At 39.6% G+C, this 17,310-nt stretch overlaps 1 protein-coding gene across 11 annotated transcripts in view; it reads right to left on the bottom strand.

Annotated features, from left to right (window-relative positions):
• The window catches only part of LOC115093936 (arf-GAP with GTPase, ANK repeat and PH domain-containing protein 1), a 1,595,449-nt gene that overhangs the window by 947,358 nt on the left and 630,781 nt on the right, over nucleotides 1–17,310 (bottom strand). The window contains exon 10 of one of the 11 annotated variants that reach the window (XM_029606399.1): nucleotides 9,930–10,446. The exons of the other annotated variants lie outside the window; for them this stretch is intronic. Within the exon in view, the coding sequence (XP_029462259.1) occupies nucleotides 10,387–10,446 (60 nt within the window). The 3' untranslated portion in view covers nucleotides 9,930–10,386. Of the gene's footprint in view, nucleotides 1–9,929; nucleotides 10,447–17,310 lie in introns of those variants that run through there. 11 annotated transcript variants of the gene reach the window in all.

The raw sequence follows: 17,310 nt of genomic DNA, 5'->3' as shown, positions 1-17,310 counted from the left end.
GGCAGAATGAGTGACTGGTTAAGATGGAAATCTGTCACCACCTTAGGCAGGAACTTAGGGTGTGTAAGCAAGACCAACCTGTCATGAAAAAACTTAGTTGTAAGGTGGATAAGTCACTAAGACCTGAAGCTCACTGACCCTGCGTGCTGAGGTGACCACAACCAAAAATATGACCTTCCAGTTCAGGTATTTCAGGTCACAGGTATGCAGCATATTAAAAGGAGCTTTCATCAGCTGAGCTAGCACCACATTGAGATCCCAAGACACAGCGGGAGGCCTTAGGGGAGGCTTCAATTGAAGCAGGCCCCGCATGAAATGTACAACTATAGGCTGTACAGAGATGGGTGTACAATCTACACCATGGTGATATGCGCTAATTGCACTAAGATGAACGCTAACAGAGTTGGTATTCAAGCCAGCCTTGAAAGGAATCAAGTAATCAAGCAGTTTTTCTGTGTGGTAGGAGAACAGGTCCAGGGCCTTCTCCTCACACACATGGAAAACCTCCTCTACTTCAGTCCATAGGACTTTCTGGTGGAAGGCTTTCTGGAAACTACCAGGAACTGAGACATCTTCTAAGAGATTGAGCAGTTGCAGAATTAACCTCTCAACATCCAGGCTGTGAGCAACAGAGCCTGGAAGTTAGGATGCTACAATCTGCCTTGATCTTGCGAGATGTGCTCTGGGGAAGTCCCCAGACTGATCAGTTTCCAAATGGACAACTCCCGGTTACCAGACCTGTCTCGGTCAATGAGGGGCTATGAGAATCATAATCCCTCTGTCCTCTTAAAGCTTTAAGAGACTCTTTGCCACTAAGGGAATTGAGGATACACATACAGAAGACAATTGCCCAATGGTGGGTAAAAGCATCTGAGGCTGGCTTGCCATTTGTCCTGTACAGGAAGCAGAAATGAGTCACCTTTCTGTTGCAAGGAGACATAAATAGATCCACCACTGGGCTCCCCCAGAGGTGGAAGGTCCGGTTTGCTATCCTCATGGTCCAGAGACCACTCCTGGGGTCTGAAGGCACAACTCAGTCTGTCTGTTATCACGTTCTCCATTCTAGCCAGATACATGGTCCTGAGCACCATCCCGTAGGACAGGGCCCATAACACAGATCTGGACTACATTCTACTTTGTTGTCTGCTTGGTGGACAGCCGATCTCTGAAAGCACACAGTGCATACCTGATCAACCGGAGCCCTAGGAAACTGATTTGACAATGTGTTTCCTATGTGAACCAGAGGCCCTGGGTGTGAAGCCCCTCTACCTGAGCTCCCCACCCAAGACTGAAAGCATCCGTGGTTAGGATAATTTGGGTAGGGGGACTTTGGAAGCATATTCCCCATTTCAAATTTGAGAGTACCTGCCACCAGGACAGAGAGTCCCAGAAAGATGGGGTGATTCAGATGTGATTCTGGAGGCTCTGTGTAGCCTGGTGCCACTGCGACCTCAGGGTCCTTTGGGCTCTGTGCACATGCAAACTTTCCAAGGGAATAACATGGATGGTTTCGGCCATGTAGCCCATCAGCCTCAACATGTGCTGAACTGACACCTAACCTGGTTGAATCACTGCTGCTATGGACATCAAGGTGACCTCCATGGAACATAGCAGGAAGGCTTTTTCCAGAGCCGTTTCTAGCAGGCCTTCTATGAGGTCCATTTGAGGTGAATGACTTAGATGGGACTTCGAGTAGTTGATGACGAAATCTAGTGACTCCAAAACCCACTGGTCAAGTGCATGGACCAGTGGTTCTAGCCTGAGATGTACTCTTTATCAGGGTGCACCCCCACCACTGCCAAGCATTTTGTGAAGACACATGGGGCCGTTAGCCTGAACAGCAACACTTTGCACTAGAAGTGTTGTTTCCACACCACAAATCTGAGATACTTCCTGTGACTTGGTAAGATATTGTTATGAATGTACGCATCCTTCAAATCGAGGAAGCATAGTCAGTCCCCTTTTTGTAAGAGGGGAAGCAAGGTGCCCAGGGAAACCATCTTGAACTTTTCTCTTTTTAGAAACTTATTCAAGGCCATCAGGTCTAGGATGGGATGGAGTCCTCTTGTTCTCTTTGGAATTAGGAAGTACTGGGAGTAGAATCCATGCTCTCTTTGCTTTGGTAGGACAAGTTTGACCACGCTGGCCGTTGAGGGCAGACAGCTCCCTTATCAGTATCTCCTATTGGCCCCCAAAACAGCACGGAGGGCAATTTGGTGGGACATCAAATAGGTTTAATTGGTACCCTTGATGGACAATAGACACAATCCACTGGTCCGAGGTTATACTGGGCCACTGATTTGCGAAGAATCGTAGCCTATCCAGCGCATCAGGTACAGATGGCTGGCTTCTGCTTCCTACGATCCAGTCAGGACCCTGCAAAGAGATCCTGGCTCTCAGAGAAAGAGTCTGATCTCTGGAGGCTAGAGTGGCAGACCTAGAGGAGCTGAAGCAGACAGAGATGTACATTGATGAGACCTTCTGGGAAATAGTAACTAAGTCCCAAATCCAGTCTGGTAGCCACAGTGTTGCCTTGGATCAGAAAGGTCTCCTGGTTGGAAAGCATCACCCTGGTGTAACAGGAAGTGATCCTGTACCAAGGACCTTCTCTCCAGGTGATGCATTGTCCTCTCGCACTGGGGACAAGTCTCCCAGGGCTACTGCCCAGGAGCGAAGAATTAGGCTGGCCATCATAGCTGGTGATTCAATTATTAGTAATATAGACAGCTGGGTGGCTGATGGACATGAGGACTGTCTGGTAACTTGTCTGCCTAGTGTGAAGATGGCGGACCTCATGTGTCACCTACATAGGATTATAGAAAGTGCTGGGGAGAAGCTGGCTGTTGAGGTACATATGGGCACCAACGACATAGGAAAATGTGGGAGGGAGGTTCTAAAAGTCAAATGTAGGATTTTAGGTAGAAAGCTGAAATCCAGAACCTCCAGGATGGCAATCTCTGAAATGCTCCCTGTTCCACATACAGGTCACCAGAGTCTCAATGCATGGATGGGATGATGGTGCAGGGAAGAAGGATTCAGTTTTGTAAGGAACTGGACAGCCTTTTGGGGAAGGGGGAGACTTTTCCAAAAGGATGGGCTCCACCTTAACCAGAGTGGGACCAGGCTGCTGGTACTAACTTTTAAAAAGGAGATAGAGAAGCTTTTAAACTAGAACAAGGAGGAAAGCCGACAGTCACTCAGCAGTGCATGGTTCAGAGGAAGTATCTTTAAAGGATACTAATGAAAGAGGAGAGGAGTTAGGGCATCCCAAAAGAGAGGTTCCAATAAAAGCAAAAGTAGTCCATGTGTCTTTAAGTAAAAAAATCACCTGAGCTAAAGAATTCCACATTATCCCTATCAACTGAAAAACTGTTTGACAATGCAAACAAAAAATGCACTTTGAAATGTCTGTATGCCAATGCCAGAAGTCTAACAAGTAAGATGGGAGAATTATATAGCAATGAATAACTAAATAGACATAACTGGCATCACAGAGATGTGGTGGAAGGAAGATAACCAATGGGACACTGATTTATCAGGGTACAAATTATATTACAATGATAGGAAGGATCAACTTGGTGGGGGTGTGGCAATTTATGTCCAGGAGGGTATAGAGTCCAACAGGATAAAGATCACACAAGAGAGTAAATGCTCAGTATTCTATATGGAAAGAAATCCCATGTAGGCTGACTAAGAGTATAGTGATAGGAGTATACTACCGTCCACCAGGCCAAAATGATCAGACAGATGATGAAATACTAAGAGAAATCAGGAAAGCAACCCAATTTGGCAGTGTAGTAGTAATGGGAGATTTGAATCACCCCAATACTGACTGGGTAAATGTAACATCAGGATATGCTAGAGACAAAGTTCCTGGATGGAATAAATGACTGCTACATGGAACAATTGGTTCAGGAACCAACGAGAGAGGAAGCTATTTTAGATTTAATTTTTAGTGGAATGCAGGCTTTGATGACAGAGGTAACTGTCATGGGGTCACTTGGCAACAGTGATCAAAACACGTATACATTTGAACTAATAACTGAAAGAAGGACAATATGTAAATGTACAGCTCTAGAACTAAATTTACAAAAGGGAAAATGAGAAAAATTATTATAAAAAAACTGAAAGATGCAGCTGCAAAGGTTAAAAGTATACAACAAGCATGGAAATTTTTTAAAAATACAATCTTAGAAGCACAGTCCAGATGTATTTCACACTAAGAAAGATTGAAGGAAGCCAAAACGATTACATGCATTATTAAAAGGTGAGGTGAAAAAGGATCCAGCTGAGGAAAATAAGAAAAAGCATAAGTATTATCAAGTTAAGTGCAAAACATTGATAAGGCAGGCTAAGAGAGAATTTGAAATAAAGTTGGCCGTAGACGCAAAAACTCATAAAAACTTTTAAAAATATATTGACGCAAGAAACCTGTGAGGGAGTTGGTTGGACTACTAGATGACCGAGGGATTAAAGAGGTTCTTGGGGAAGATAAGTTCATTGCAGAAAAACTAAATGAATTCTTTGCTTCTGTGTTTACTAATGAGGATGTTGGGGTGATACCGGTTCCGGAGATGGTTTTCAAAAGTGAGGAGTGAGATAAACTGAACCAAATCACTTGATGTCCATAGCAGCAGTGATTCAACCAGGTTAGGTGTCAGTTCAGCACATGTTGAGGCTGTTGGGCTACATGGCCGAAACCATCCATGTTATTCCCTTGGAAAGTTTGCATGTGCACAGAGCCCAAAGGACCCTGAGGTCGCAGTGGCACCAGGCTACACAGAGCCTCCAGAATCACATCTGAATCACCCCGTCTTTCTGGGACTCTCTGTCCTGGTGGCAGGTACTCTCAAATTTGAAATGAGGAATATGCTTCCAAAGTCCCCCTACCCAAATTCTCCTAACCACGGATGCATTCAGTCTTGGGTGGGGAGCTCAGGTAGAGGGGCTTCACACCCAGGGCCTCTGGTTCACATAGGAAACACATTGTGAAATCATTTTCCTAGGGCTCCGGTTGATCAGGTACTCACTGTGTGCTTTCAGAGATGTAGTAAGCCAGACTGACTAAAGAATAGCAAATCACCTGTATGCACCCCAGGGATCTGAAGGAACTCAAAAATTAAATTTCAGATCTATTAGTTAAAATTTGTAACCTATCATTAAAATCATCCATTGTACCTGAAGACTGGAGGGTGGCCAATGTAACCAATTTTTAAAAAGGGCTCCAGGGGCAATCCAGGAAACTATAGACCAGTAATCCTGACTTCAGAGCCGGGAAAAACAGTGGAAACTATTCTAAAGATCAAAATCATGGAGCATATAGACAGACATGGTTTAATGGAACAAAGTCAGAATGGCTTTACCCAAGGCAAGTCTTGCCTCACAAATCTGCTTCACTTTTTTGTAGGGGTTAATAAACATGTAGATAAAAGTGAACCAGTAGATATAGTGTATTTATCAAATGCCTTCTGAGAATACAAAGTCCCACACGAGAGGCTTCTAATCAAACTAAAAAGTCATAGGATAGGTGGCGATGTCCTTTCGTGGATTGCAAACTGGCTAAAAAACAGGAAACAGAGAGAAGATTAAATGGACAATTTTCTCAGTGGAAGGGAGTGGGCAGTGGAGTGCCTCAGGGATCTGTATTGGGACCGTTACTTTTCAATATATTTATAAATGATCTGGAAAGAAATACGATGAGTGAGATAATCAAATTTGCAGATGATACAAAATTGTTCAGAGTAGTTAAATCACAAGTAGATTATGATAAATTGCAGGAAGACCTTGTGAGACTGGAAAATTGGGCATCCAAATGGCAGATGAAATTTAATGTGGATAAGTGCAAGGTGATGCATATAGGGAAAAATAACCCATGCTATAGTTACACAATGTTAGGTTCCATATTAGGTGCTACAACCCAAGAAAAAGATCTAGGCGTCATAGTGGATAACACATTGAAATCATCGGTTCAGTGTGCTGCGGCAGTCAATAAAGCAAACAGAATATTGGGAATTATTAGAAAGGGAATGGTGAATAAAATGGAAAATGTCATAATGCCTCTGTATCGCTCCATGGTGAGACCGCACCTTGAATACTGTGTACAATTCTGGTCGCCGCATCTCAAAAAAGATAGAATTGCGATGAAGAAGGTACAGAGAAGGGCTACCAAAATGATAAGGGGAATGGAACAGCTCCTCTATGAGGAAAGACTAAAGAGGTTAGGACTTTTCAAGCTTGGAGAAGAGACGGCTGAGGGGGGATATGATAGAGATGTTTAAAATCATGAGAGGTCTAGAACGGGTAGATGTGAATCGGTTATTTACTCTTTTGGATAATAGAAAGACTAGGGGGCACTCCATGAAGTTAGCATGTGGTACATTTAAAACTAATTGGAGAAAGTTCTTTTTTATTCAGCGCACAATTAAACTCTGGAATTTGTTGCCAGAGGATGTGGTTAGTGCAGTTGGTATAACTGTGTTTAAAAAAGGATTGGATAAGTTCTTGGAGGAGAAGTCCATTACCTATTAAGTAAGTTGACTTAGAAAATAGCCACTGCTATTACTAGCAACGGTAACATGGAAGAGACTTAGTTTTTGGGTACTTGCCAGGTTCTTATGGCCTGGTTCGGCCACTGTTGGAAACAGGATGCTGGGCTTGATGGACCCTTGGTCTGACCCAGTGTGGCATGTTCTTATGAGATACTATTTGATTCCCAGCTATCTTTTAAACTGCAGCTGAATGCTGTCATAAAGTCAGAGTTTTTTTATACGTAGAATAAAAAGTATACCGTGATACATTTTAAGAGGGACTTTCGCATGGTTGTTCAGACTTTTAACTGTGGATTATTGCAATTGCCTTTATTTAGGCTTGACAAAATATTAAGGCCTTACAGCCTTATAGTGTAATTAACTGTTTCTTGTTCAGTTAAGGATCATACCATGCCTATGTTAAAAAAATGCACTGGTTGCCTACTGTGCAACTTTTTTTTTTTTTTTTAAAGATGCTCACCCTTGTTTATAAAGCTCTTCAGGGGAAGGGTCACACCTATTTTGCCTATCAGCTTGTTAAATATATACCCCATCTTGGTTACTCCATTCCTCAGAATGCTTGAATGTTCCCTCTCAAAGCATTTTTTCTTCAAGTTATCTATAGCAGTGCTTTTTCAATAGTGGAGCCAGTTCTAAGGAATAGTTTACCTCTTAGGAAATAGAGGACTATGTTTTTGTAAAAAGCTCAAAGGAAACTTATTTCAAATAGCTTTTTCCTGATGATTTTATGTGTGCTTTCTTTTAATATATATTTCTGAGACATTTTAAATATTTTATTATGTCTTATTTGCATTGCATAGCTTGACTAATTTTGTTTAATGTTTATTTTTATTATATTTTTTATGTAAACCATTTAGCAAGATCTTTCTATTAAAAGCAGTATATAAAAACTTTTAATAAATAAAATAAATACATGCAAGAACTTGAGAAAAGGTGCAATGGCTGTCAGATTTTCCCTTAAAAGCCAACAAGATAAGGAATTTTTTAGTTCTTTGGTCACCCCTATCTAGTGTTGTAGGCTTTGCAAAGATAGTTCCAATGGACCATGAAAGCCCAGTGGAATCAGTCTCAATTTGAAACAGGCCATAGTGACAATAGTTATTTTATTTCTAGTATTTACATACTGCCTACTGCTGAAGCTCTAGGCAACTAACTTAGTAAAACATACAGAATGAAAATACGTACAAATAAATATAAAAAAATAAAACAATTACATAAAACAGAATATATCAAAAGCCTAACTCATCCCCTGCTAATAAATAAGAAAATCAATTGAAAGCCTGTTGGCTTGAGCATGGTCTTAAAGGTTCTTAAAAATATCACCAATCAGTATTTCAGGAAGAGTTCCAGAACTTAGGTACCAGTGAGAATGCTTTCTCACTTGTTTCAGTCAGCCTAGCAAGTCTCGATGATAGAACATCCAAAAGACCGCATTGTGATGAATGCAATACACAGCACAGATAATATATGTGAAGCATATATAAAGAGTCCACTTAAGTACCAGTAATGCCATTTTATAATAGACCTGTGATTGCACTGGAAGCCAATGTAGTTCATAAAGAACAGGAGTAATGTACTATCTAAGAGCATAATCAAGAGAGTTGCAGCATTCTATAATATTTGTAAAGATCTCAAAGCATATGCAGGCAACCCAATGTAATTTGAGTTGCTATAATCTAGCAGGCATAGGGATCAGCATTTGAACCACTAAATGAAAGAAAGTCAGAAGCCTTCAGTAGTGGCTTCAATCCACATACTACCTCTAATTTGAAAACTACTGATTTTCGCCTAGATTCATCATTCTGCTGATAGTCCGCAAATAAAAATGGGGTGGGGGCAATAGTATACAGCCGGCCGCATCGTGGCGGTGCAGTTTCACCTGCCAAAGTGCACCCGTGCTGCACACTATTGCCCCTATAGTGCCACGGGAAAAGGTGTAGCTATTTCCCATGGTGCTGCTGGCGATAATGTGTAAAACATTATCGCCCATAGCGCTGCCAGGACATAACTCCGCCCAAACCCCACCCACACTACTCCTCCTCCCTTAATTTGAATAGTACCACCGCGATGCGGCCAGTATCAGGTGTGGTAGGGCGTTATCACACATGATAAGGCCACATCGCAACTTGATGAATGACCAATTAATCTAAGTCAAATTTGTATCAATGAGAATACCAAGGATACATTGGTATTTCAGTGTTTTCAATACAAATCAATGAGGGAATTCTTTCCATATGTTAATTCTGTAGTACAGTAATCTGTCTTTGAAAGATTCAAAGAAAGTTTGTTATGGATTAACCATTTCTTCGCTGCAGACAAGCATATGGATACCATTTCTGAAAACTCAATCTTTTACAGAAGTACTTGGATAAAAATTTGCATACAAGTGGTATCCAGCCCAGAACCCAGCTAGCAGTTTACAAACTGGGGTTAATAAAAAGCATAGCTGACAACGCTTAACTCTATGGGACACCGCTCTCAATGGGAAACCAGGAAGACTGTTCGGTACCTCTTGATATCTGCTGTGACTTGTCAGACAAATTAGATTTAAACCAACTTAACTAACACAGATTCTGTGTTACCAAACTCCCTAAGCCTATTGGGGAGAAACACTGTTGAGATGTCTAATAGCAAAAGGGAAAACATTGCCCTGCATCAAGTCCTCTTCTAATGTCAAGGGTAGACAGGAATAGAATCTTAGTATTTAATGATTTTCTAAACCCCAGCTGGTATGGATCCAGGACTTGGCTGTCCTGAATAAAATAATTTAACTGGTTTAATGTCAATCATTCCAGGAGTTTTGTGACAGAAAGAGCACAAATGGAATGATAAATAAATTGGCTGTATCCAAATCAGGTTTTTTCAATAAAAGCCTAACTGAGGTTCATTTAAAAAAACTAGGGACACAACCTGAGTAAAAGACAGATGAACTATTTTCTTCAACAAAAGAGCAATCATGTGTTTCAGTGCTTTCAGATTATCATCCCACATGGATTTAATGCACAATATGAGAAGTTTCAAAAAAAGATTACTTGTATAATCTTGTTTTCTGATACCTCATTAAACTGCGTCCATTTTATATACTGTTGAAACCATATACCATGTTGAAGACATTGCAAACTGTGGCTATTGAGTTGTAAAATACTTCGTTCAATAAAGACATACCAGAGATATCAGATTGGATACTCTATAGATATTAAGGAATACGTTCCCTTTCTGAGGATCAACTAGAGCTTCAATGTACTGTATTTTAACTGTAGAGTTTGAGTTCCATTGAATTTTGGACAATTTATGACAAATTCTAGATGTTACAGGGGTTGTATTACTAACTTTAATGCTTCAACTGTAGAGTGATAACTTTTCTTTATTAAACAATCATATAGATATAGAAATAGGTATATTCCATGTCAAAAGAGAATGTGAGGAGAGATGACAATTTTTCAAATGTTTACATTTAAAGCAAGAAAATTGTGAGGAAGTCAATTGGGTCATAACATAACCAAGGGGGTAAAAGAGCACACAGGGAGAATGAGGCAATAACAGAAAAGTAAATGAAGTATTTGCTTCAGACTTTACTAAGACAATAACATGGCAACATAGTAAATTTCAGTATAGGAAGACCAAACTGGTCCATCTAGTCTGACTAGTAAGTTGCTTAGGGGTTGTAACTTCCACTCCATGCAGTTGGAAGAGTTACATCTAAAGTTACCACAGGTTTCTCAGTTTCTTAATTTCCATCCTCTAGCATTAGGGGATCCTCTGCATTTATCCCACGTCCTTTTGAATTCCATTGCTGTCTTCACCATCTCTTCTGGGAGGGCATTCCATACCTGAACCATTATTTGCAGGTAATGTTTCGGGGGAATTGATTCAAATAAGCATATATTTGGAAGACATGCTAGAGCAAAATGAAACAAAATAGTAACAAATCACAAGGACCCAATGGCATTTATCCTCAAGTTCTTTTTTTTTTTTATTGCATTTTATCAAATTTACAAGTATCCATGCCGCGCGCATGTTATAAAATACAGGGTTGGCGTGCGCAAGGCTGCGCAAAAATCGGCAGCCTGCACGTGCCAAGCCGCGCAGCCATCCTCCGTTCCCTCCGAAGCCCCCCCCCAACCTTACCCTCCCTTCCTCTATCTAACCCACCCCCCAGCCCTAACTAATTCCCCCCCACACCTTGATTTTACAAGTTACGCCTGCCTGAGGCAGGTGTAACTTGCGTGCGCCGGCCAGCTGCTGGCACGCCATGTACCGGTCCGGGGGCTGGTCCTGAGGCCATGGCCATGCCCCGGGCCGGAACCACGCCTGCAGCCACGCCCCCAATGACGCGCCAGCCGCAACACGCCCCCCCCCCCCCCCCCAGGAAAGCCCTGGGACTTACGCACGTCCCGGGGCTTGCGCACACCACCGAGCCTATGCAAGATAGGCTCAGCACTCGCAGGGGGTGGAAGGGGCAGCTTTTCGGGGGTTAAGCGGATATCTTACGCATGTAACCCTTTGAAAATCTGCCCCAAAATGTGTTAGACCGAGGCCTGATAGAATTCTGCATAAAGTTACTCTCATACCCCCTCCAACCCCACAGAACAACAAAGGTGGATAATTAGTCCAGCTTTATCAAGTTAATAATTAAACTGTGAGGTCTAGGTGAAAGTGAATTCAGGAATGGGCGCCAAATATCTAAAAACCTCTTCTGCTTCTTACTAGGCTTATTTTAAATAGATAGTTTTTCCATAAGCAAAAGCTGATGCATTTGGATATGCCATTAATATCCACATTGTCTGGGTTTCTCGAGAGAAAATAATGTGCACTTTTGAAATACCACATTTTATCTGCACATTAAGGCACTTATTTAGGATAAATGCTATTATATAACTCAGCAGACAAACTGGATTCTGCCCTTGAAAGCTTATGCCTCAATTAATTGGTTGGACCCTAAGGTGCCACCCACATTTTGTCATTTTAACTCCATTTAGTAAATAATCTCTTGACTGCAAAATCAAGTCAGGTTTCTTTACACTGTGATCAAGTAGTCTAGATATCTGAGATTGAGAAGGGCAAGACCATGAATTTGGGCATAACTTGCTTGTCGTAAAATAATTATCTCTCTTTAGAAAATTCTTGGAATCTACTGCTAGTTGGGGGAGGGTCTGTAGCTGCAGCAGAATGAGTTTGAAGTGTGGAGAAATAATCTTATATAGTACATTATCTATGTAACCTTACTGCCAAACAGACTGGCCAATGTTACCTACACAGGCGACAATGTACCACAGACATCTTCCCAAGGAGATGAGGCTCAGAGTCAGGTTATTCTCCAAGCCCCTAAGGGTAGGGCTGATTCTCTCATCACAGTGGATAAATCATATGCAAATTGTACTAACTGTTTATCACATTAATTTCCTGCAGACAATACACCAAGAAAATCCTCTTACCTGTATGGGAGGAAATTGAGCATTTGTTTTGCTGCTCTAAAATGAAGTACATGTATTGAACCACAAAAAGTTGGTAAAAAGATATGGGAATAGAGAAGACTATGTTTTGAAATATTTTTCTGCCAAACAGATCTGAAGTTTGTGGATCCTTTCTAGGAAAAAATGATGAATGAGATCTTGATTTCTGAGACTTCTTTAGCACTGTCTCTGCCATTACTGAGTGGAAGAGTAATTGAGTAACTCAAAACCTTTTTACCCACTAGAAGAGTAGGTAAGCAAGAACTTCCTCATTTTAATTTGTAATTCGTTTGCAATTTGATGAACTGGAACTGCTACTGTATATTTAGGTACATTAAGACGCTTCAAAATTCCTATCATAAGAGCTCTTTGACTTCCTCCCGAAAGTCAAAAGAAATTGCTTGACAAAAACTAGGATGTGCTCCTACCTGGAGGTGGTGAAGAGGGTCAGATGGTAGACTAGTGAGTCATATCTATTAGAAACTAAATCTATAGAACCATAATCAGTCTCCCACAAGTGCTCTGACTATGATTAAGACTCAAGAAGGGTAGCTGTATGTATTGGACAGTGGTAGGGTATGTGCCTTTTTTGGGGTGTGCTCTCAAAAACAATATGAGGAATTGAAGGAGAGTTCTCTTTCAGAGACTGAAAGACTTCACTGTGTTATTTTTAGTACCATGGTGGACTAAAGTCAAACTAGCAGCAATAAAGATGGTTGTCGATTCCATGAGTGAAAAGACACTAGTATTGGTTCCACCTGTACCAAAGTAGTTAGCATCAATGTGGAGGATATTGGTGTACATGGCATAAAACATATTGAATCAAAAGGTCATGTAGCATTTTGTGCAATATCCATTTTGTTTACTACTCCAAATAACAGCAGGAGATAATATATCCTCCTGTGTTATGAATGAAGACATAGGTCTTGCATGAACAGAGGATGTAACAGGTAGGTTGGGCTGAATGGAAGACATTATCAATGCTTTTGACATTGAAAAGGTCTCCTCCTGCTTCAGCCTCTAAGGAGAACAGACCGCCACAGTATCATCATCATGATTCGAAGGAACCAAAGAACTAAACCAATGTTGTGCTATTGCCACTAGGGCACATTGCTCAACATCAATAGCTCTCACTCCTGCACTCAATAGATTCCTTGTCTAGGGGAATAAGCAAGGAGTAGCATTGTTACCCTGCCTCAAGCAGGAGGAAGTATACTTCAGTGTCGAAGGTTCATGAGTTGAAGTGGATGGTTTTGATGTCAATGGCTTCAAAGGTTTCAACATTAATGTTATAATCAGAAGATATTCTGAAGCTGGAGTCTTTGAAGGTTTTTTGGTGCTAGGAGTTATATTCAAACAAATCAAATAATTTGGAATATGAAGACCTCAATAAGCATATACTATTACAAGACAGACACCTTTAAACCCTGTGGCTTTTTTTGTGTCAATCATTGTGAAGAAAATGCAGTCAAGCCAAATTAAAAGTAAAAATGTTATGTCCAAAAAAAAAAAAAAAAAAAAGACTTCAATCCTCTTCTAATCAAGGCCAAGGTAATTTTTAAAAATCTTTAAAAAAAAGAAAATTAAATAGAAAAAATGTTGAGGCAGCTTCATGACCAAAATCAAGAAAGTTTCCCAATATGGGAACACATTTGATTCTTCGAAAAAGACTGAGGGAGTCTTGTGGTACAGTTATCTTAACGGTGCATGAGTAAAAAGACCTAGGCATTTCTAGCTTTAGCTAGTAAATGTTCCATCTTTGGCACCGTTGGACAATATCACACATGTGCAGCTGATTCATAGAGAACAACATTTTCCTGTCTATGCTTTTGAAGGTCTCATGCATATTTACAATCGGGGAAAAGAATATGTTCTATAATTTCAAGAAGTTTAAACTGAAGAGGGACAATGCTACTGATAACACTATTATTAAATAAATAGTAATTTTCCCTGTCAGGTATACTAGATGAATAAATCCTGTCCATTTTGAGGAAGTAAAGCTATTACAATTTGATGCATATTTATTATGATTGTGAGCTACCTATGGATTATAGCCTGACTGGAAGAAAGCAAATATAAAACAGAAGCAACTGCAGTACACTTGATGACGACATTACTTGTTCGTTCTTCTGCAATAGTTTTTCCAGAATGCTTTGAACTATATATTTTGTTATATAACATTTGGATATGTTTTCTTCATTATCTTGAAAAAGGTAGCATGGCTGCTGTGTTAGTCCAATTGAATGGACAGAAGTAGTTTAGCAAACAATAACAAAGATAAGGCGATATTTAATGGACTAACATTACATTTCTTGATTAGCTTTCAATAGCTGATACTCACTTTCTCAGGTTTGAATTGAATAAGCAAAAGATGGTATTGCTACAAAATATCATAGAATGCATTTCAATGATAGAGTGAAGGGGAAAAGGGAAGCAGCAAAAGGAAAGAGGAAGGCATAGAGGGGCAATGATAGGTGATTAGACAGAGACAGGCAATGGAATTTTATGGCTCATAATGCATTAAGAACCCAGATCTTTGAGTTCTTTCTTGTCAGTTCTGAGGTGTCTCATCATTTTAACTTCTAACGTATTATGTTCCTGGATTGTTTAGAATTTCCCTTTTAGTATACTGAGTTTGTTGATGCAATGGTCTTGTTTTGCAAAATGCTTTCCAACAAAGGTAGTGTTTTGGTCTTCTCTGTGATATTTAATCTTGTGTCTATGTAAGTTAAATTTTTTTATTTAATTTTGGCCTGTTTCACCAATATAGCATCCTTCTTCACATTTTCTGCATTAAACAATATATACTAAATTTGGGAGGAGCATGAACAGAATTCAGGAGACCCAACACTTATCCCTGGGGATAAGCAACAAGATTAGGCCACCTTCTGAGTCAGGATGCTAGGCACAATGTACTTTTCATCTGACCCAGCATGGCACTTCTTACATTCTTATGTTGAATATCTTTTCCATGTGGGCCTCTATGGGGTACTGTCACATGTGCTGGCTTAGTTTGCAGCATTGTATATTTTAGGGATTTGTGTCATTCCCTTCTTTATGAGTTACTATTAGAAACCTGCCTATTGTTTTTTGTTTTAATTATTTTTTATTTGCATTCCAATATATAAACAAGCATACCTTGTATGGTAACATGAGGAAAACAACAGAAAAAAAAGATATCATAAAAATAAGGAAAAAAATAAAGAGTAAGGAAAACAAGCATCATCATACATTAAAGGAAAATGGTGGGGGGGGGGGGGAGCAAAGAAAAAAAAGAATATTATACACCATGAAATAAAGTAAAAGGCATAAGGAGAATAAACACCAGTATCACATTGACAAAGGCCGGACTAACAAGCGAAGTTGAGATGGTTCAAAAAAAGTATAATTGACATCTAGATATTTAACAAAGGATATTGCAAAACAAATTGACCCCCCCCCCCCCCCCACACACACACACACACACACACACACACACTTAGACAAAACCTCAGAGTGCATAGTGAGAATTGTTTTCCAAAGAGTAAGATCAGGAAAAATCCATATCTTTTCACCATAATATAATAAACGATTACGAAAGAAAAAACGAAGAACATTATTCTATCAGAAGAAAAAGCAAAAGACACCAAAAGAGTTCCTCTTTGTGAAATTTCAGTGGACTGGGAATTCTCAAGAATATTCATAAGATCTATACCCTATTGTATTATATTACTAGTTTTCTGCCATCCTAGGCCTCTCTTTCCAGCTGATTAAGCCTCCAAGTTCACCCTCCTTGTTGAATGTTACTTTGCCGCCTCCGTTCATATGTTTATTTCTGTTTCAGTTTTTTACCCTGTTCGATGTAAACCGATCTGATATGGTTATTACCATGAAGGTCGGTATAGAAAAGTGTTAAATAAATAAATAAATAAATAAATAAATAAATAAATAAATCTAAAACAGTGTCCAGAGGTAAATTCCCACTGAGGGCGTCTTCTAATTGAGGTAGATAATAAGCTTTGGTTATTGCAGGCATCACAGTATTAGGGATTTTGAATACTTGAGAAACAATTTCTAAACAAATCTGCGGGGAAAATCAATTTGTTTTATTTTTTTTACAAATTTTTGCTTCTGATTAGATGGCTGTCTTTATTTTTGTATCTGAAAAAAAAATAATTTCACAACTGTGCGGATGGGACAAGCATTCACTTTAGAAGGATTTTTCCAAAGAGATTTCATTCTTGCAGAAAATTGGTTTGTTTGGTACAGATAACTTTTTTCTCCCTTTTCCCCTTTCAGCACATTAGACTTTTTTTTTTTTTTTTTTTTTTTTAACAGCTGATCTTCTAACAATATTTCTCTCTAATATTTCTGAAACATTGAAAATATCATGTTTTTAAAGGTTTTATTCTTTTAATTCTGTATTTAATAGGACCTTGGAGTGGGGGGAATAAAAATGATAGTACTTTTAACAGTATTTTAAGGAATATGGTAAGAAGTATAGCTTCAGAGGGGAAATAATGCATTGCCTTGTGGGACAAATGTTTCTAGAAATACTAATCTTAAATCATTTTCTTTTTTTTTTTTTTGTGCCCAAAATTTGCTTCCTGTTCTTTTTAGCTTCAAGTTCAATCAGAACTAGTCTCTACTGGAGCTATGGCACAGTAAAAGATTTTTTGTAAAAAAAAACAAACATTGTTTCAAATCCTTAGCACCTACAGCTTTAGGGTTGAGTAGTGGTTCAAATGTATTTATTTCTTCTATTTCTTTTCATGTGTAAGGTCACAAATTAATAGCTGGATCTCAAAAAATGAACTACAGAAATGACAAGTCCATTCAAAGTCTTTTCCCCTCTTGCCTTCGCCATCCGTTCCTGTGTTAGAACATCTGGGAATGTAAGGATACCTTTGATTTATTTTATTACAAGAGAACGCGATCCAAGACTCGTCCTCCTTAATAACTGCTCTGACAACTTCACTCCATTACTTTTCAATGGGAACATTACTCATACAATATTGGAAATGGGGAAACATTTTCCTGTGCTTTTCAAATCTCAGATGATGTATGAAACAAGTGTGCGTGAACAGTGTCCAGGACAGCAATTGGAAGGCTGAAAAAGGCAGAGTACACAGGCTTTCACTGTAGCCTTGATTATTCCAGGTAAGACCAGAGGGTTGCTGGCCTGACAAATTATTTTTTGATCCCTGCTAGTTTAGGGTATGGGGTCAAAGCTGTTTGTACTTTGTGTAAGGAATATGACATGGCAGGGTGGCAGATTTTAGTTTAATAAGAGCACACCAGAAGTCTACTGCAAGATATGAGGCACAACT

Source organism: Rhinatrema bivittatum, chromosome 6 (genome assembly GCF_901001135.1).
Source record: "Rhinatrema bivittatum chromosome 6, aRhiBiv1.1, whole genome shotgun sequence".
Lineage (NCBI taxonomy): Eukaryota > Metazoa > Chordata > Amphibia > Gymnophiona > Rhinatrematidae > Rhinatrema > Rhinatrema bivittatum.
This window is presented reverse-complemented; position numbering and strand designations above follow the sequence as displayed.